Source organism: Erithacus rubecula, assembly GCF_903797595.1.
Source record: "Erithacus rubecula genome assembly, chromosome: 1".
In the NCBI taxonomy this organism is placed as follows: Eukaryota; Metazoa; Chordata; class Aves; order Passeriformes; family Muscicapidae; genus Erithacus; species Erithacus rubecula.
Window position 1 is genome coordinate 83,194,678 of NC_136658.1, and position 17,537 is coordinate 83,212,214.

Sequence of the window (17,537 nt, forward strand, 5' to 3'; positions counted from 1 at the left end):
TTGAGTAATTTGTAAAATGCAGTGAGTGTGACTACAAATGCACATCCTATAAGCTCCCAGTTGGAAGGAAGCAAGATTTTTATTAAGGTTCTTTACTAAGCATTTTTTCCCAAAAGCAAGCAAGAGATTTTTGGGGAAACTGAGGTATTCATTTCAGATTTCTTACCTGGTGGGATATGCAGCTTATATAGTAACTTTATCTTTTCATTCATTTCTCCATTATACATAACATCTGCAAGGAAAATAAAGAACAAGAAGGAAGTGAACCAAGCATTACTTCCACAGTTTAAAATAAATCAGGCATCTCTCTGTGCACAAAGGATAATTGTTTACATGGACAATAAATATATGGCCAGTGTCTAACTTTAGATTGTGCCTGTCACTGAGGACCAGCAGGTGACAGCCATCTGTTTTGGTCTTTGTTCTTGGGAAATAGACTGGAAGCACCTAACCCTGTGGAGCTTCAGTTTCAGCACTGCTTTTCTATAGAGTAAGCCCAAAGGAGGTAACTATTTCACATGTATTGTAATTCACATTTTCAATGACCAGTAAAAATTAGGTTGTAAACTTTCAAATGCACTCAAGTACTGTGAAGAATTTTAAATTAAAGTTGTATCCCTCAATCAAATCAAATAAAAAGAGAGTAGAGGGTATCTTGGTGTTCACATAAAAATCCTAAGTGGAAAGAATACAAAAATCACTGATTTTTACTGAAGCTTTGAATTTCAGGTTTTTCCACTTGAGGTCAGGCAACAGTTGTGATCTGCCACTTTCTCTTCAGCCAGATTTTGGACAGGCAGTTTCACCTATTAGGACAGCTGGTGGCCTCAAGAACAGCCCTAGCACAGCCTTCAGTCACTTCTGGCCAGATTTTTTTTGTTCTGCTTACTGTCAACATGCAATGCAGGCAGCAGTCAGCTGTGTAGGGTTAAGTCTTCAAAAAGCAGTTTCAAAGAGGTACACTGAGATTTCAGAGGTGTACTCAGAGCAACAGCTGGGTAGAGAGGATTTCCTAGCATTACGTGCAGACCCAAGTGTAATCCTTAAATCATACAAGATTTGTACCGTCTGACAAAATCAAATGTTATAATACAGAATTCAGTCATGTCCTTAGGCTGTCTTTTAAATCAAATTGACTTCAGGTGATTGAAACACAAACGGTAAAGTAAAGGTCACTGATGCGGGTAATTACAAGCCCTCGGATGCCAGTCAGGTGGCACTTTAGCCCTCCCGCCGCCCCCGGGCGCTCTGCCCCGCCCAGCCCGCAGCCAGCCGCTACCCAGGCAGCTGGCGAGCGCCTTGAACTCGATGAGGCGGTCGCTGTTGTCGTCCAGGAGGCGGAAGGTCCTGTGCGCCAGCAGGTCGGTGTGCTCGCCGCAGGTCCAGGGCGAGAGCAGGCGGTAGAGGCTGGCGAACTGCCGCGCGTCGATGCGGTACTGCTCGGCGTACGGCCGGCTGGGGTCGTGCCGCTCCGACAGCGCGCCCCCGCTCTCCCAGTAGCACCTGAGCAAATGCTCCCTCTAGGAGACAGAAACGGGACACACAGCGCTTGTTGCGGAGAGCACGAGCAGCAGAAAAAGGCGTTCACATCAAACTACGTGCTCGAAATTCGCTCTGTGCAAGGTGTCACTGTGATACCGACACCATTCCTGCGTGAAAAAGCAAATCTCTCATCAGAGCAGCCAGCCACTCTCACAATCTTTAATGGATAATTAATAAATATGAAGGGAGACTGGGAAGATTCTTGAAAGAGATTCACTGTGGGCTACTGAAACTCTTTTAACCACATCTGATCCAGGATGTCCCTGAGGTACAAAGGGTCACAGAAAATCTGGAGTAAGCATAGGCTTGACCTGCTCGTTTATTTGCTCTCAGACCTCTCCGCTTAGTCTTCTGTTAGGGACAGGCAAACCAGAGTCCCAACAAAGCAAGCTGTCCCTGGGAGAGCAAAGGAAATAACAAAAAAGGAACCACTACCAGAAAATGAAATTAGGGGAGTGTGAGCTAGTCAAAGATCAAAACCAGCAGTGAGGAGCAGGAGGGAAGCACTGAAGAACAAGCCCCAGCAGCATCATCTTAGAACCACTAATGGAGGCAGGATAGAGCTGCTCTTGGCAGCAAAGCTGTGTAACACTAACAACATACCACAGTCAGATTCTCAGTATTCATGAACAGTATGCAGAAGAAACGGTCCATTAAGGGAAACAATTACAGCTTGGACCTCTAAATCAAGTATAGCTGTATAAGCTTAGATGTCCCTGTATCCAACTTTACTGTAAGTTTTATCAAACATCAGCTTGACAGAAAGGAACTGAAACTGCTTTTAGTTTAAAAAAAAATAGACAATATGGAACAAATGGCAAGGACACAAGGTTGGGGGTTTGGGGTTTTTCTCCCCATGGAAAAGAGAGTCTGCCTTTAAAGAGATTTAGAGAACAGGATTTAAAAGCACTGCCAAGCTCACAGTGAGCAGATCTACATAATATTTAATTTATTCTGCATGTGAAAGTTAACAGAGCCTAACTTGTCAGGGACCATTTCCAAGCAGGAAGTTAGAAAGATGCTCTGGAGCAGCTGTCCGAAGAATCAGTACATTACTATTCTTCTTTAACAACTGCACAACCACAGCAAGGACAAGATTGCAAGATCCCATCCAGGGAGCACATCCCCGGCAGAGGATGGGAGTGCTGCACTGCCAAGCAACAGCTGCAAGTTAAACCCAAAGAAGCCTCAATGAGATGCATCCCCTGCTCTTCAGGGAGACCAACCTTGAACAAGTCATACAATTCCTCTAAATCTTCAGGAAGAATGGAGACATCTGGGATGACAACTCGGAGCTTAAAAAGAAAGAAAATCATGTTAGTGACATCTCACTCACGGTAGACTCACGAGCTCTACTTAGGTGGAACAGCTGAAACCACTATTAAAAAAATCTTTGTGCTGTTTCCCCCTTCTTTAGGTACAACAGTTGGACAGATCCATGAAAAGAGAAATCCCTCAAGGGCTATTAGGAACAAAGACAGGAAATCCCTAAGCTACAGGTCACAGAGGCTGGGGATGCATCGCATGGTGCTGTCTCTCCCCACGCTTCTCCCCAGCCATCTGCTGAGGGTTGGCCACAGTCACAGACAAGGTGCTGGGCTGGACAGTCCTGCAGTTGTCCAGAACTTTAAAGCCACCCTAAACTGTAGTAATTACATGGCTGCCAAAGAAAAACCATCAGCATCCCAGGAAAGCTTTTTGCAGAGTCAGCAATGATTTTTCAAGACCTGGTGGCACCTTTTTTAAAACTAAACCCGTGTGCCTTCAGAGGCAATGCTGAGCCACCTCAGTCAAAATAATGCCCTGCTCACCACATTCTGCTTGGTTGTATCCTCATGGCTCTGCAGGACACGGATCCGGTGTTTGTAGCGCATGTGCTCTATCTGTTCCACAGAGTGGTCTCCAAATTTCTGTAAAAGAGGAAACAGAGTTTATTATGTATTTTATTATACCTGCATTAATTGGAAATACGGCTTTAAAAGTGCAGTGAGACCTGGAGGAAAAAGTATACCCAGTCTCTAGTTAATCTAGGTGCTCATACTACACCTAGTCTTGTGTATGAGAGCATTTCAAGGAATCTGTAAACATGTGTATTAACTTTCAAAGCATCCAAGCTGAATTTAACCTTTTTCTTTAAAATTCTAACTTAACTGACTAGTAGATACAAAGAATTATTTTACCTCATAGGAGTCATGAATCAGGTTTGCTATTTCAGTCACTGGAGAGGGTTCCTGATCGTCACTGAAGAATGCATGGTGATTACCAATAGGTGGCAGAGGGCTTTCCTCGTTTTTGACATGCTCTAAAAACCTGAAAGGAGAACATATATAAGAACACAGATCACATTGCACTGTGCTCTTCTCAATTCAAATAAGCAAATATAGTTCAGATTTAGAAATAAAACGAGTTTTGGGCAAGCTAGACTCTTCAAAAATGCCCTTGTGATTACTCATCTGAGGAACAGCAAGCCAGCCAAATGACTAAATGCTGCCCAAGGAAGAAAACTTCTGTCTCCTTGAAGTCTGGAGCAGGAAGCCCGTCAGTCTAGGGAAGGCACGAAGAGCAGCAGTAAATATTGCACGCTGACGCAGGCGATGCGCGTCTCGGCAGTGCCAGGAAATTTCACAGGACATCTCGTCTGATGTGCAAAGCCATTGTTTAAGGCAGACACAGTGACAGCAGCAGCAGCAGCAGGGTGACACAGAGGGGCCCTGGTGCCTACTGAGCAATGCCTTTGTTTCAGGGCAGAACAGGAAGGAGTGCTCCTGTGTGGCCATACCTGCTCAGGATCATCAGCGCCTGCCCATCATCCTTGCTGTTACACAGATCCACAGCGTTGGCTTCCAGTATGGCCAAGCCCAGCTGGAAAATGGCTTTAATGCCATCATAGAAGAAGCAGTCCACAACATTCACAGCACTTTCCAGGGGCATGATGCTGAGGAAAAGGGTAAGGAACCAGGAAAGAGAGATGGAAGCTAGGGCTGTCAGATCCTTCATATGTTCAGCCAGCTCTGGAAGTTGCTCTTTTATAAGTTCTTCAAACACTGACTGATCTACCTGAGCACCTGCAAGTCATAAAGGAACAGTATTAACCAGGACTGACACAGGAGAAAATATTTTTTAAGCTAATCACTGCTGTGAACTATTAACTGCAAGACTTCCTTAAAATTTAAACCAGCAAGAGACACACACATCTACAATGAAAAATGCCATTATCCTTCTGCTCTGATCTCAGCCCAACCCTTGTGTCCGTAATCCTTACTGAACAACTTTCTGCAAAAAGTGTGTTAATTCTCCTAAGTGCCTTTAGGGTGCAATGAAATAGCAATAGCAGCAGCTGTTGGTCTTGGCTACAAGAGCACATAATAATTAAGTGCTAGTAAAAGCAATCTTAAAGCATTTTATTGCTCCACTTGAGATGTATGCAGTAAAAAATAAGACAGAACACATTCCTCTTCAATGTATGTACTCAACTAAGTGGGCAGCAAAGGTTTTGCTGTAAGTGAGAAAATATAGGCTGGAAGTCCAAATATGGCTACATACACCCAGCAGGAAGAATATTTACACGGAAGTACATGTACAGATACAAATATATATTCACAAACATACGTATCTACACATAAAGAACAAAACATTTCTGCAATGCCCAGATAAAAGATTTCCTAACTGTCCCAACCTGTCTTTCCAAAAGGAGCAGATCTGGGCTCTGATTTAGTTACTAACTCAGTTCTGCTTTGTCAGCAGCTGTTATAGAAGCAATAAAGTTTCTTCTCAGTGAAGTGGACTGTGTCTACAAACCAAACCTGCAACATCAGGGCTTTGAGCAAAGACACTGCAAGTTAAAAATATTCCTGAATACAAAATGCAGTTAGCTTTTCAATTATTTTGTCTTTCTTCTCACATTATTGCATTTCTTTCTTACAGTCCATATTCTGCTAATCTCAGGACACAATTTTAATTGCTGACATATATATATATCCCTGGCACTCAAAACTTCTGTTGTTCAAAAGCAGAATATAACCTAGACAATTTGTGGCAGAGAGCCAGCATCTTTTGGTTTGCATCCAAATCACATGGAAAAAAGTAGCTATGACATTTCTCTGTCTTAGAACCTTGCACATCAGGCCATAAAGAGCTTCTGCTGGTGACTGAACAAACATTACAGCATCACAAATCAAAAATAAAAGCCCAGGCACATCCAAAAAGCTTTTGAGAAACACACCAAGCATGATGCTTTGAATAAAAAGCCTCCTGTAAGATTGAAGAAAAGGAGAAAAACAGACTGGAGTTACTCAACAGAGGGCAATTTCTGTTTGGGTTTTTTTAATAAGCTTAAAGCAAACAATTTAATAGGCATAGTTAACATAGACCCAAAACCCAGAGCTGGATTTAGAGGTATTTGAAGCAAGCCAGAGACAGATAGACAAGACATATATAAATAGATCATTCCACACTCAGAGACAGCAATAGCAAAACCAGAGCTTTAAAAGGAACATGCAACACTGCCCAGATCTTTCTCAGATCTTCTTATAATGTGTTGCCACTGTAGACGAAAGTCAAGCAGACATATTAAAATGGATTGTTCTGCCCATTTTTTATTAGGCTCACAGAAAACATGAAATCTGAGCAAATGAATCTGTATTACAGCATGAGACCATAATGAGGTAGGTGAGGATGCAAGATTAATGACATCTTCGGGACTGAAAAGACAAATCAGAGAAATGCAATAAGGTTTTCAGTGTTTGAAGAATTACAGTGTCAAGTTGATGACAGTCTAGCAGGTAAAGTGGGGTAAGATGCCCTGCTGGTTTATGCAGGGGATGGAAAAGTCATGGTAATTGAGAATAGGATATGCCTGACCCTTGCCACCACTCTTGACCCATATACAACTTGTTCCTATCTTGCACATATCTGCCTATCATTTCCTCTATGCATTGCAGAGAGGAGAGGGACAGGGAATTCCTGAAGGAGGAGCCCTGCCTGCAGGCTTTTCCCATTTGCAAGCAGTGAAATAATGAAAAAGTTCATGAAAGGGGTCAAGGGCAAGGCTGAAGGAGGGAGATGAAAGTAAAAAAAGGTTGAGCAGGACTGAATTGCCTAAGCTTTGAAAGCAAAAATTATAATTAACTAAATAAACACCCACATAAATAAACAGAATATTTTGAAAGTCATAAAGAAAAGGTCTGAGACAAAAGGAAGCTCAGAAGACCTGTCATAACCAGGTCATTAATTTGGTAGCTGTTTGGACTGTAGAGATGACTGGCTGACACTGAAGAGGAAAAGCGCAGTGACGGGTGCAAGGTCAGGGATCGCCAAAGTTTTTGAGAGATCCAAATTGGGACAACAGTATTGGCAGGGTACACAAAAAGGAAAAGTTGGGTCTTGGAAGTGTTAGGCAGGAAGAAACAATACAAAGTTTAAACAAGAGCTGGTTGCAAATCAAAAAAGAAGGTTGACTGAAATGCAGAGCCAAGAACACTAACTCAAGCAACAGGAACCAGAGGAGGGGCAGGGTGGAAAAGATCAGTAGCACCAATTTGGGCATATTAAGTTCTAGGATAAAGCAGAGCTGCACAAGTAAGTGCTCAGTAAAGCAACCATGCTGCAAAACTGCACCAGTGCCACTCAGCCAGGGAGAGCAGGGCAACTTCCAAGCTGAACTCCTGGCTCTTCACACTGTGGTGAGCCATGGCAGTAGAGAGACACAGTACCCTTTCTTTGAGGTAAAGAGGGCCAGAAGATAGAGACACAAGACAAACAGAACTTTCAGCACTTAAACAATGTAGGCTGTAGCCATGGCAAGTGACAGGCAAGATACAAAGCACAAAATAAGAACAACAAGGCAGGGGTAAGGCTGGCCAGAGAAAGCTACTTAAGGGCAATAACCCAGCAAACATCAAAGTTATGAGTAATCCAAAGCACACTGTTGATATCTAGAAATGCTTGAGAACCAATAAAACTGTGTTTCTCCTTTAACCAAGGAAGGAGACAAACATGAAAGTCAATTATCAAAATAGCAGTTTAAAGTCATGTTTGAAGACAAGAAGAAAAATTCTGACAGGTGGGACAGTTACAATGTCCAGTCCATTAGCAGAAAATACCAATGGCATTCAGAGCACTACAAAACATGCTAAGCATCCAATTAACTTTGGAATAACTCAGCTTTAACTTACCTTCTTGCTAGTTCAGTGATAAGACAGAAACTGAGCACTGAGACAGTGTTTGCAAGAAGGTATGACAAACCCATCCTTCAAGGAAAAGACTGGAAATTTTCTCAAATGTCTCCTTCCACTCCACAGGCAGCACAAGAGTGCCCAGACCATTTCTAGCTCCCAGAACCACTACTGCCAGCGATTTTCTCCTATCCTCACTTCCTCACATGTGACCCTAGTCCCTCTCTTTGCCACAGCAAGGGTGTAACAGCAGATACTGCAGCTATGGACTAAGCTTAGCATTAAAAAGGGAAAAGCTATGAAACATTCCTGTGAGGGAAGAAAGTGACTGCAAAGAACAAATACTGCTCATCCCCTATCTTTCTGTGCATTAGGCATTCTGCATAACAGTCTTTAAAACAATGGCACGAAACAGGAGACACAACACACACAGTGTATAGCAGTGTATAGCAGAGCTCATTACTATCACCTTCATCATTAAGGGCTAGTGTAGATGCAAGCCTGCATTGCTCCAGCAGCCAGGCAATTTAGACAGTTTAGGTCACAAAGCAGATCTTATCTTAAACAGCTTGAGTCTCTAACACTGCACACTCCTAGCCAAGACCCACAAGCTCTTCTATTTATGTAACAGGAAAAAGTGTCACCATCTTCTGATCAACAGGAAAGAAAAAACAAACTGTAAAGTTGAGCACATATTTACAGATCTTGCAGTTCAAACCCTTCAGACTGAAACCAACCCTGGCTGGAATCTGATCAGTCACTGCTGCTGTCCCTGCATACCAAACAAGTACATGGAGCACCTCATCTGTGGGGTCTGGACCCCAGGTGACCCTGAGCACTTTTTTCCCCAGCCCTGTGCCATATGGCTGCCCCTTCCCAGTCTGCAAGACAACGAACACGAGCTCACCTATCACTCGGTGGTTGAAGTAATCCGGCAGCATCCGCTCACACACAGCAACCAGCAGCCAAAAGGCTTCTTCCTCTTTGGCATACAGCAGCAACACAGAGGTCAAAATATTCATAGACTTAACAAGGGCAAAGAAGAAAATGGGATTTGTTAGTGACAGCAAATCCTACTGACAAAAGCTCGACTGTGGCTATTTTTATAGAAAGAAAAGTAGCCTAACAGGATGTAAAGAACTAAGAAAAATATAGCAAGAAAAAGAGAGAATAGACAGCAAATACATAATTGCAACCCATAGGCATAGCAAATTTTCCAAGCTTATGTATACTGCTTTTCATAAGAGCAATAGGAAACAATGGGGAAAAGCACAACACTGAATTAGCCAAGATATAAAGCAGGTAACCAATACTGCAAGATGTTTTGAGGCTGCTGTCACTGCCCCCTATTCCAGTCAAAATTCAGGGAGTTGACCAGCTAGACAAAGTACTTTCATCATTTATCATTGGTTTTGGAAGAAATTGGCAGAAAGGTTCTTTAAGCCTCTGCCCCAGTGCACTACATAAATCTCTTCTGTGTAGACCAATTTGCTCTACACAGCTTCTACGTATTGTCCAAGAAATGCACTTTTGAACAAACAGAATTTTTCCCCTCCTATAAATGCAGTTTGCAAAAATCTGAAGCAATACTGTTGGTGGGACAGAGCCCTCTGCTGAGCCTATGTGCTTGTTTTCCAAAGCCGAACAACATTTAGTATCTACAACGATGTACTTTTCCAACAGAAAAGGCATTATTTATCTAAAGCACTCTCAAGGGAATGACAGAGTGGGAAGAAGGGAGAGAGCAGGGCCACTGTCGCACCTGGCAGTAGCCAATTTTGGGGTTCCTGTGGGCGTAGGCTGTGAGCACTCTGCGCAGGGCAGCGATGCCCGTCTCGCTCTGGAAGGCCGGGTGCTCGGGCAGAGAGCGGTGCAGGTCGCGCTCAATCTCCTCTGTGGCCATGCAGCACTTGCCCATGGATGCCTCCACCAAATGCACATAGTAGCCAGGGTGTGAGGCCAGATCTGTCTCGGCATCTGAAGGCAGCAAGAAGGGAGGAAGAGGAAGATGGGAGCGGTAAGGATGATGCTAAACCAAAGTGTTGTGGGAATTACTGCTCAAGATGGTTTTCCCCAAGGTCTGTGAATATCCAGACCTAAAAGACAAAGTCTTAGCAGAATACATGTCTTGAAAACTAAGTATTAGCAAAGCATGACACATCATTCAAAATACTTTGTTTCAGCAAAAGATGTCTCCAGCAGAAAGTATTTGTTTTATTGGTTTGGGTTGAAAGTACTGGTTAAAGATCATCTCCTTCCAACCTCCTTGCTGTGGGAAGGGACACCTTTCACAAGACCGTGTTGATGAAAGCCTGATCCTTCCTGGCCTTGAACACTTCCAGGGATGGGGCATCCACAGGTTCTCTAGGCAACCCCTTCCAAGTGTCTCACCATCCACAGGTATTACTGGGAGAAAAAGCTCCACATTTACAAATGTCTGAATATGTCATATATTGGATTAAGGACTAAACTTGAGATCATACTGTGGGCACGTTCTGGATCTCCCATATCTGTCGATGAAATGAGTTGTTTTTTCCATCTCCAGTTCCTGTAAGCCCTGCCAACATTCAACAAGAAGCAGAAGCAGGTCTGCCAGCATTGAGATTGTCATTATTTTGCAATAATCTGATTTGTCTAGGGCTAACTCAGTATTTACTCTGCAATCTAATTGCTGCTTGAAGATGAACATTGTTTTATGAAAACATGATGCTAATTTTAACTTACATAGATTGCAAAGATGTTATTTTGATTCTTCTGTACGTCATATGGCATCATCCTGATATAAAACTTTTACAGATCTACCTGGGTACTTCCTTGCATATTAGTTTAGATCACATCTTTTCCTTAAGTAGTATCACAGGTTCCATGTAAAGGATATTTAACTGCCTTTGAGAGATTTCTTGCCTGAATGTTTTGACATATCCAGAACCAGATGATGCCTACAGCCAACATTTCTAAGCATGCCTACCTGAGAAAAGCAGCCAGAGTTTGCCTCTTAAGGATTCAGGAATTCCCATAGCCACAAGTTTTCTGATTTTCTCTGTGCGAAACATGCACACAGTGCTGCCATATTCTACAAAATGGTCATCCCACAGGCTCTCTTTGATTTGCTCCCTAGACTGGGAACAAGATGTATTAAAAAAAAAAGATAATGTGCATGTGAGAGCTGATAAACAAAAGCATTTCACATATTAGAAATTACACAAGGTATTCCATTACCAATGGAAATGAGAAGGCTGCTCTAGGGACTTTGACTTGCCCCACTTTGCATATCTAATTCACCACACAGGGATAAAAATTATAAATATTCACCAGAATGAAATGGGGGAAGAAGATAAAAATCCAAGCAAATAGAAAAGCTGTTATCCCATATCTAACTTCTCCAACCAATAGAGAGTGCATTTTACTAAAAATGCCTATCTGTCTGAATGTAACCCCTGCTTTTTTAAAAACAAAACAAAATCTAAAACTCCTAAAACTTCCCCCAAATGTTACATACCTTTCCAAAATCAAGGCCTGGTATTACAGACTGATGAAAGTCTGACCTTAGTGCTTCTGCATTGAGCAAGTAATTGTTCTCCTTTTCACATTCACTTCTCTCTTTCCCTTGTGAAGCCTCTGTTCCCAGACACGCAGGCTCATCATCCCCCGGCGTGCACACGGATCCGCAGGCAAGGCTGCTCTGCAATGCCAAATCAAAGTGCCAATGGCTGAAAAGGCTAAGAGCTACATCAACTGTCCTCCAGTCACAGAGCTGAGTTACCCTTTGCCTTTTGCATCAAAGCCTGTGACACCCTTCAGGAGGAAAGGTCTAACTCAAGACTTTATATAAAATTGTCATTTGCATGTAAGGAAAAGGATTTTACATTAAAACAGAAGTTGTTCGCCAATTCTAAGTGTCCTTGATGGCAAGCTACCAAAGTTTTCTACTACTATGATTTGAAAGATAAACTCAGAACAATTTAGGCTGGGGAGGACTATTGTTTTCAATCCCCTGCTCAAAGCAGGAGCCCTCAGCCCTGGTTGCTGGGGTCTGTGCCCAGTCAAGTTAAGTTGATCTTCCAACTCCCCACTATTTGGCAGGCTGGCTGAGGAAGCCCTGCTCCCTCCACCTCTCCTCATAAAGCATGTGCTCCAGCTCCTGACCATCTTACAGCCCTCCACTAGATGTACTCCAAGTTATCAGTGCTTTTCATGTGTAACCAAGCAGAGTTAAAACTAGACACAGTACTTCTGATCAGCCTCATAAGTGCTGAATAAAAGGGAATAATAACACATTATAACATAATAACAATCTATGACCTGCTGGTTACAATCCTGCTAGTACAACCTGATATGGGGCTGTCCGTCCGCATTTTAGGAGCACACTGCTGACTTACAAGCTTGACTTGTTCATGACTCCTCCACCTTGTCCACACAGCTGCTCTCCAACCAGCCAGTCCCCAGCCTCTCCTATCACATGGGCTTATTTTGCCAGGTTTCACATTTCCTTTTGTTCAACTTTGTGAGGTCTCTATCAGCCCATTCCTCCAGACTGTTGAGGTCTCTGTGAAGGGCAGCCCAACTGCCCACTATAGTTCCTGCTCTCCCCAGCATGTCAATCACAGCTATGCTGTGAGTGTCCTCTATCCCACTAGCCAGGTCTTTAAAGGTGGCATCAGATAAGCATTGGATCAAGATCAATTTGGTGGGCTCCCAAAGAAGGCAGGACAGTGGAATACTGGATTAACATATTGGATTAATAATAAAATAAAAGTCCAGTACCTGATTGTTATTTTGCAAGTTGTTGCAGTACAATGGGCTGCTGGAGTTCACCTCTTTTAACCTCTGGAGCAGGTTCTCCACCAAAGTATCCCGGTCCTTCAGCTCAATGAACTGAAAGGCTGTCTTACTCCTTATGCTAACAATGATGGGATTAGGGAGAAGGCTCGTGTCCTCCATCTTCTCTATACTGATGACCTTTTCCAGAGACATTACAGAAAACACATTAGGCACCACATGCACAAAAACATATTCAAATATTCTGTGTGTACCAAAACACAGCATTTCATATGCATCCTTTAAATGTGGTTATTCATATTGGCTTTCCTTGATCAAACATATCCTAGCCTGAAGTTCACAGTTTCCCTAGAAGTTCAAAACAGATGCCAGAAAGTATCCCAGATGCCTTTTTTTCCCATAAATTACTTTGCATGCCACTTCTAAACAGCAGACTGAGGAAAAAAGATAAGAAAAGGGTGTATGATTTAAAAAAAAGATTTCTAAGAGAATCAACTTGATCACATTCTGGGGGTGGAGGAAGAAATTTATTTTCCCACCTTTAAAGATCAGGAAAACAGTTGATTTGGTAATTTTGATTAAGTATACAACACTGTTCTCATACTGTTTTCTGTTTCTGCAACAGGGGAAGGTGAGTTGCTACAGTTACAATATGATTTGGATGTTACTCTATTATTAGCCAAGGATGAAAGGGAAGCTTTAATTAAGAGAGCATAACAGTCTTGTAATTCACATCAGATCAGACAGGTGTTAGATGACAGCTTCCTTCTATTCTACTCCCACCACCTTCCCTTGTGCTCTCCCTCCATTTAAATTCATCTCTTGATTTCATGGAAATTTGTCAGCCCATCACTGCATCCATAACATCACCTCTTTCTCTCTGCCCTACAGCTTGGCCATGTACCCACAGGTTTGTTAAAGGTTGTCTATGGAGAGAGAACTCAACACCTGTGTTGATCCCAGGCAAAGATGCTTTTGCATTGCTGGAATGAGTTGAAGCCAATCTCCATCAACATCAAGATGGATGTACATGTTTGGGGAGCCTTGTCCAAGTATTGGGCCAAGCAAATTCTGGTTTTGAAGTGTTCTGTCCTGCTGCATTACCTGTCCATAAATCACCCATATTTTTAGGAGCTCAGGCCCTAATGAGTCCCAGAACAAACTGTACAAGAATCCTTATAGGCAGGATACATTTCATTGAACTTCTGTGCAGCTATGTCAAGTGGCAGCAGAGGCTTAGGGCAGAAAAAGGCAGATAAGGATCCACAGCAAAGCAAACAAACAACTCTACCTCTCTAAGTGGGATGATAACAGTGCAGCAGCCATTTTCTTTGCTGGCAAAACAGATGTAACTGTCTGAAGTGTACATCCTCCCCGCCGTGTGGCAGCGACTGAAGGGCGTCCAGAGAGAACAGTCCACAACTTCCTGCAGCTTCTCCTTCCTGGGCAATCTGAAGGAGGCCCGAAAGAATTCATTCTGTGCTCTGGCTTCAAGATCCCTTAAGAAAAAGCAGCAAGAAAGAATCACAAGATCCAGAAAGCCAGGACATGCACTGTGAGGTTAACTTTTCTTGCTGGCCTCACCAAGAGCAAGGAATACAGAATAAAAACACCATGCACAGCAATCTTCAGTGCCTATTTGAACAGAGCACTATATAGGTAACTCTGAAATATGTTAAAAGAAAAACATTATCAATAACTGTTTTTTAACAATAAGGTCCAAAGCAACTAATACAGTAACTATGAAGGGAAAGGAAACTAATTCAAATCAGCTATTTTGCTGATTTGGTTTGGGGTTTTTTTATATTATTTTTTAACCATGCATTTTCTATGGATGCTGTATGACTATACAGACTCCAAGCATTACAAATTTCAGTGCCTAGGAGATAATTAAATATTTCATCTGATGAACATATATTGAGCAAGGGAGATGAGCTTGATGTTCCTTGTTTCTCTTCACAGTAGTGTTACTAACATCACCTCAGGGACTTGCACCTGCACCCAAAAATAATGCATTTTCTCAATGACTACTTCCAAAGTGGACAGTAATAGCAGTGTTAATGATGGTGGCATTTACATGGTGGAATCCTTAACTTGCAGAGGTACCAGTCTCACAGAGCCCTCTGAACAGTTTCAAAATGCAAAACAGTTTCAGGTCACTTAAAGATTCAGTTGGGAATAACAGCACTAGCCACACTCATTTTGAACTTGGCCTCTTTCCAGCCACCCATCCACATTTGTGTGGAGAGAAAAGTTTAAATAAATAAAACTTTCATTACTGAGACATGGTTATATAGACTTGGCTTTGGGGACTTATTTTTCCTCTCCTTTCTTAATGAAGAAGCCTACAGGAATTTAGAGAACTATGCAATTACATTATAAACAAGCCATGGCTATTAGCTCACCAGCAGCAGCTCCAGAAACATTAGGGCTTAAATTCTGTAATTGTCTTTACTACAAGTAAATTTTTCCTACCATGATTCACTTCAAGGAAAAAAAAAAAAAAAGAAAAAAAAAAAAAAAAAAGAGAAAGGAAAAAAGCTTGATTTTGTGCCACTGGAAGAATTTAAAGCGTGGGCTGAAGCATAACAGGGAGTGGTACCTTAGTGCAGTAAATCCCTTTCCACTCCTTCCTTCACCCTGCACTTCTGCAGGCACCTTCCCTCAACCCCAGCCCTGCTGTTAAAATACAAGCTGAGTCAAATTAAGCCATTGCCTCAATAAGTAAATCAATTGCTTGTTTGGGTTTCAATTTTTTTTAGTTTAGTTTAATCCACAGAAAAAGACACAGCCATGTGAAACAGGAAGGAAGACAATCCAGAACAAACTGAGACCTGAGAAGGGAGGATCTGTATCTGCAGGCAAGAGAAAAGACAGAATGCGCTCAACCAGCGTTCAGCTTCTGTTTCCTTCTCAAGCATTATCTTCCTTAATAATATTATCCAAAGAAAGCAGACAAATAGTCTCCTGTTTTTCACACAGAACAAAGAGAAATCCTATTTGTGAAGAAAGACAAAAAGGTTGCTCCTGAACTAAAATTCCACAGTGAGAGCAACTCTGATAAGTGCCTGCAGCGAACTGCTATTGTGACAAGGCTGGATCAGGATATGCCTCCTAGTTAACTCACCACTAAAATATTTTCCATTTTTGCACAGCACAGATGAATGCTGCTGATAGCATCTGCAGTCAGGTCTGGTAGAGCTGTGCTCTCCTGCCATTGTGCTGAAAGGTAAGAGCCTCCCTGCACCTACTCTGTTGTGAAAATTTCTTGACCTCTATGTGAAAATTTAGGCTTTATACAGTAGAGTGGGACCTCTATTGAGGCACATGTTGTCTGTTATTTAAGACCTGACTATTTCATATGCTCCAAAATCTGAAGCTTCTGAGTATTCAGGATTTTGCTGCGTTTGTTGGAGCTGTGGGTTTCACATGCAGGGCCTTTCAGACAACAAACCACAGGATTTTAAGCTGAAGAAGAACAACATTAATTACATCTGAAACTAAATTCACCAGCATTTTATCCACCCCCACTCACCCTGTACCTGTGGAAGGCTGCCAACCCCAATATCCCTGGAACTGCCTGTGCCCCCATGAGTCACACACAGGCTCACACATAGACACCATAGGGACCACAACACAGCCAGGGCTGCCCCACAAACAAGTGCTGAAATGGGACAGCCTGCTTGGAGGAGGGATCCCAGAATGAAAAATAATAGCAGAAAGATGACATGCTGTCAGCATTTACTACTGTGGGCTCAAACAAGAGGTTTTATTCTAAAGTTGAACACCACGAATGTATTTCCTGTTAAGCAAGCAAACTCTAGGGCTTAAAGGCTTCCCTTCATAAACACAGCCAAACAAAATTAGAGCTGGTTAAAATAAACCCCAACCCTACAACTCTTAAAAAAACCCACAAACAAATTTAGCTCCTAAAACAAGACAGGCAATGTTTAAATATGATACAAAAAAGATGGTCCATGTCACCAAGTCCCACAGCTTCCATTTAGTTTCACAAGATCTCCAAAACCAAACTGAAATGCAATCTTTCTATTTGTACCCATACCTGTTTGAAAATTTCTACTCTTGCTTAACAATTTCCAAGTCAGTTTGGTTTTAAGCAAATGCAGCATACTGAGTGGTACTTAATAAAAAAGGAAAGCTATAATTATGTAAAAATAATGTTTATTGAGTATTTACACAAGCATCAGAAGAATAAAAGGTAACAAGATGCAACTGCCTTGTTCCCTACTTTTCAAAAAACTCAGCAATTCCTTCTGAGTGCAACTCCCAACTTGCATGTGATGGGATCATGGACTGCCTCCAACTGCAGCACTTCAAAGTGAATGGCAAGCCTGAACTGCAGTAACTCCTTGTGCATGACCCCCATGTTACCTTCCAAGAGTTTTAAATTAAAGGAAATAACACACACAAGACTAATAAAATGTCTAAAAGCATCAGGATACTTAAATGCTGTCCTCAATGTCAAATGTTTTTCTGTGCTTTAAATCCAGCAGAAGCCAACTTGGCAAGATTTTAGCTCTGCTGAGTCACTTGTTGCTTATCTAAAATCTAAACAGACTCACTGACCTCTTGCTTTAAGAGAGAGATTACTAGATTCTTCTTACTATTGAGACTCCAGAAAGTCAGATACTTTGGAAATAACATATCCAACAGTATATGTCTTGTTTATTAGAAAAACTACTAAATTCACGTGGGAAGAAAGCATTCTTATAAGCAAGCCAGGAGATGTTATCTGAGAAGAGCCAACATGGACTTGTCAGGACACATGTAAACTGAACATCATTCCCTTACACAGCAAGAACACTAGACTAGTAGATGAAGGAGTTGCAATGAATTTCTCAGACAAAATATATGAAAGTCTTGATATATCCTCTCATGGAACTAACAAAACTAGAAGTGACAAACTGTTGTACCAGGACAGTTGCAAAAGAGTACCTCAAAGCACAGCCCTTCAGGGCTTCCTAATAAATTAAAAGGTTGTATCAAGAGGAACCCCCTTGGGAATCTGTCCTAGATTAGCTT

General features: G+C 42.0%; 1 protein-coding gene across 4 annotated transcripts in view; it reads right to left on the bottom strand.

Annotated features, from left to right (window-relative positions):
• TBC1D8 (TBC1 domain family member 8) overlaps positions 1–17,537 on the bottom strand; it is a 46,811-nt gene that overhangs the window by 2,997 nt on the left and 26,277 nt on the right. For 3 of the 4 annotated variants that reach the window (XM_079309493.1, XM_079309494.1, XM_079309492.1), the window contains exons 6-17: positions 13,786–13,993; positions 12,480–12,674; positions 11,215–11,397; positions 10,684–10,834; positions 9,478–9,692; positions 8,623–8,740; positions 4,322–4,607; positions 3,723–3,852; positions 3,354–3,452; positions 2,769–2,837; positions 1,280–1,520; positions 167–232 (exon numbers count right to left, since the gene is read on the bottom strand). In XM_079309493.1, the coding sequence (XP_079165619.1) occupies positions 167–232; positions 1,280–1,520; positions 2,769–2,837; positions 3,354–3,452; positions 3,723–3,852; positions 4,322–4,607; positions 8,623–8,740; positions 9,478–9,692; positions 10,684–10,834; positions 11,215–11,397; positions 12,480–12,674; positions 13,786–13,993 (1,961 nt within the window). The remainder of the gene's footprint in view (positions 1–166; positions 233–1,279; positions 1,521–2,768; positions 2,838–3,353; positions 3,453–3,722; positions 3,853–4,321; positions 4,608–8,622; positions 8,741–9,477; positions 9,693–10,683; positions 10,835–11,214; positions 11,398–12,479; positions 12,675–13,785; positions 13,994–17,537) is intronic. The other variant, XM_079309495.1, reaches the window with a different exon arrangement.